A 2,868-nucleotide genomic window follows, 5' to 3' on the forward strand; every position below is an offset into this window, starting at 1 on the left:
CCTCCCGGGTTCAAGCAATTTTCCTGCCTAAGCCTCCCAAATAGCTGGGACTATAGGCACACGCCACCGTGCCTGGCTAAGTTGTATTTTTAGTAGAGATGGGGTTTCACCATGTTGGCTGGGATGGTCTTGATCTCTTGACCCCTGACCTCATGATCCCCCTGCCTTGGCCTCCCACAGTGCTGGGATTACAGGCGTGAGCCACCATGCCTGGCTGCATTTAACTTTTTAAACCATTTACAAATCACTTTCTCTTTGTGATATTTTGGTTTTTGTGGGATTTCTTTGTTTTTGTTTTTTTGAAAGAGTCTCACTCTGTCGCCCAGACTGCAGTGTAGTGGCGTAATCTCGGCTAACTACAACCTCTAACTCCTGGGTTCAAGCGATTCTCCTGTCTCAGCCTCCCAAGTAGCTGGGATTGCAGGCATCTGCCACCACACCCAGCTAATTTTTGTATTTTTAGTAGAGACAGAGTTTCACCATGTTGGCCAGGCTGGTCTCAAACCCTTGGCCTCCCAAAGTGCTGGGATTACGGGCATCAGCCACCAACACCCGGCCTCTTCCCACAGCTTCTTGACAGATTAATAGAGACTTGATTATATTAACTCTGGAGCTTTATTGTTCTGCATATTTTGTACTTAAACCAAATAAACATTCCATAAAACCAATTTTTCATTTTTTCTTGACAGATCTCTTACAACCTTGGGGTTGGTTATATCATCACTGGCTGACCAGGCAGCTGGCAAGGGTAAAAACAAATTTGTGCCTTACCGAGATTCAGTCCTCACTTGGCTGCTTAAGGTAATCCATTGCTCTGGTGTTCTTTTCCAACTAAAAGTTGGCTATTCCAGATGTGACAGAGTAAAGGTGTGTACAAAGCTTACCAAATACCTAAAGAACTCTCCTGATGACAGTTATTCTAATTCCTAGGAACACAGAATGAAAACTATTTTCTACTCCTTTTTATTCCATTTGAATGCCGTTTGACAGGCATTATTCATTGCTTGAATATGGAGAGGACACATTTCATCTTGTCTTGACATTATTTGTGAAATGCCAGTCCATTTCCACATAATGTTTCCTTCATAGAGAATAATGTCATACATAACACGTTTAGTGCTTTTATCATATGTGTTGTCCATGGAGTGGGCTTCCTAAAATGCTGTTTGAAATACTTGGCAGGACAATTTGGGGGGCAACAGCCAAACCTCTATGATAGCCACAATCAGCCCAGCCGCAGACAACTATGAAGAGACCCTCTCCACATTAAGATACGCAGACCGAGCAAAAAGGATTGTGAACCATGCTGTTGTGAATGAGGACCCCAACGCAAAAGTGATCCGAGAACTGCGAGAGGAAGTCGAAAAACTGAGAGAGCAGCTCTCTCAGGCAGAGGTAAAAGCAGCCTGGTGCTCCCTGCTGGTAAAGTTCCCTGGCTTGCGGGATTTGACTGGCAAGGGTGTGCTCATTTGCAGTTGCAGGTCATCTGATATGGTTTGGATTTGTGTCCCCACCCAAATCTCATGTCGAATTGTAATCACCAGTGTTGGAAGAGGGGCCTGGTAGGAGATGATTGGATCATGGGGGTGAACTTCCCCCTTGCTGTTCTCGTGATAGTGAGTTCTCACCAGATCTGGCTGTTTAAAAGTGTGTGCCACCTCCTGTTTCACTCCCTTCCTCCTGCTCATCGTGTAGGATGTGCCTGCTTCCCCTTCCACCATGACTGTAAGTTTCCTGAGGCCTCTCCCCAGCCATGCTTTTCATACAGCCTGAAACCCCTTTTAAACCATGAGCCAGTTAAACCCCTTTTCTTTATAAATTACCCAGTCTCAGGTATTTCTTTATAGCAATGTGAGAACGGACTAATACATCATCTCAATGTGGTTCAGCACTTCATTGTTTATTGGCATCTGCCAAATGCTAAGCATTGTGAAGACCAACATGAGTAATACAAGACTTCTGTCCTAGGAACTTATAGTCATGGAAACAAACAAATAAGAGATAATTCCTGCTACTACCTGATCATTTACTTCAGTAAATCAGTTGGCCTTTGAACTTTCAGTGGGAAAGTATGTTGTTTATATTAACATTATAAACTATTATTTCCACAGGGCCTTGCAGTTTTCAGGGAATTTAGTTAGGTATCATCTCCTTCTTAAGCCATGGAAATAGCATGATCAAAGATAATTAAACATTAGGAATAATTCAGAAATCTTTTACTTTTCCATTTATATCAGGCCCTGACAGGAAACAAAATCTTTTTGCATTGTTTATCTTCTTTCTTTGGCTTTACTCAAACTTTAATAATGATACTCTTCCAAATAGGTGTTGCTTTTTACAAATTATTGGGCGAGGCACTGTCTTATTTGAAATATGTAAGAGGACAGCTTTGGAGGCCAAGTGCCTTAGTTTAAGTCACAGGGTTCCACATGCCAGGACTTGGGAGTGTATCTGTCACTTCTAAGTTCGCATTCCTTCACCACTCTCTTCTGACCCCACTGTAGTTGGGAGGGTATTAAGTTGTAAGAAAAAAGGAAAGAAAAACACAGTTAATGGCCATTGTTTATGGAACATTTACATGCCAAGCACTATGTTAATACTTTTATCCATCAGCATATTTCATCAAAAAGTATTCAATAGAAGACTGAAAAAACAAAAAGGTGAAGCCAGGAGTCTGAATACTCTATTAATTGGTGATCTTGGCATTGCATTGTAATTGTTTGTTTATATATCTTTCGCTTCTTCCAGGCTGTGGCTCTTAAAGTACAAGATGCTGCGTTTTATTAATTTTTTTATCCCCAATCCCTAGCCTAACATTGATACTAGAAAGCACTTACCACAATACCTTGCACATAGTAAGTGCTCAAT

At 41.7% G+C, this 2,868-nt stretch overlaps 1 protein-coding gene across 1 annotated transcript in view; it reads left to right on the forward strand.

Annotated features, from left to right (window-relative positions):
• Positions 1-2,868, forward strand: part of KIF13A (kinesin family member 13A) — a 256,044-nt gene that overhangs the window by 173,008 nt on the left and 80,168 nt on the right. Inside the window, exons 10-11 of the mRNA XM_011967586.1 lie at positions 690-801; positions 1,183-1,395. Coding sequence (XP_011822976.1) covers positions 690-801; positions 1,183-1,395 — 325 coding nt within the window. The remainder of the gene's footprint in view (positions 1-689; positions 802-1,182; positions 1,396-2,868) is intronic.

Source organism: Mandrillus leucophaeus, unplaced genomic scaffold (assembly GCF_000951045.1).
Source record: "Mandrillus leucophaeus isolate KB7577 unplaced genomic scaffold, Mleu.le_1.0 Scaffold800, whole genome shotgun sequence".
Taxonomy (NCBI): domain Eukaryota; kingdom Metazoa; phylum Chordata; class Mammalia; order Primates; family Cercopithecidae; genus Mandrillus; species Mandrillus leucophaeus.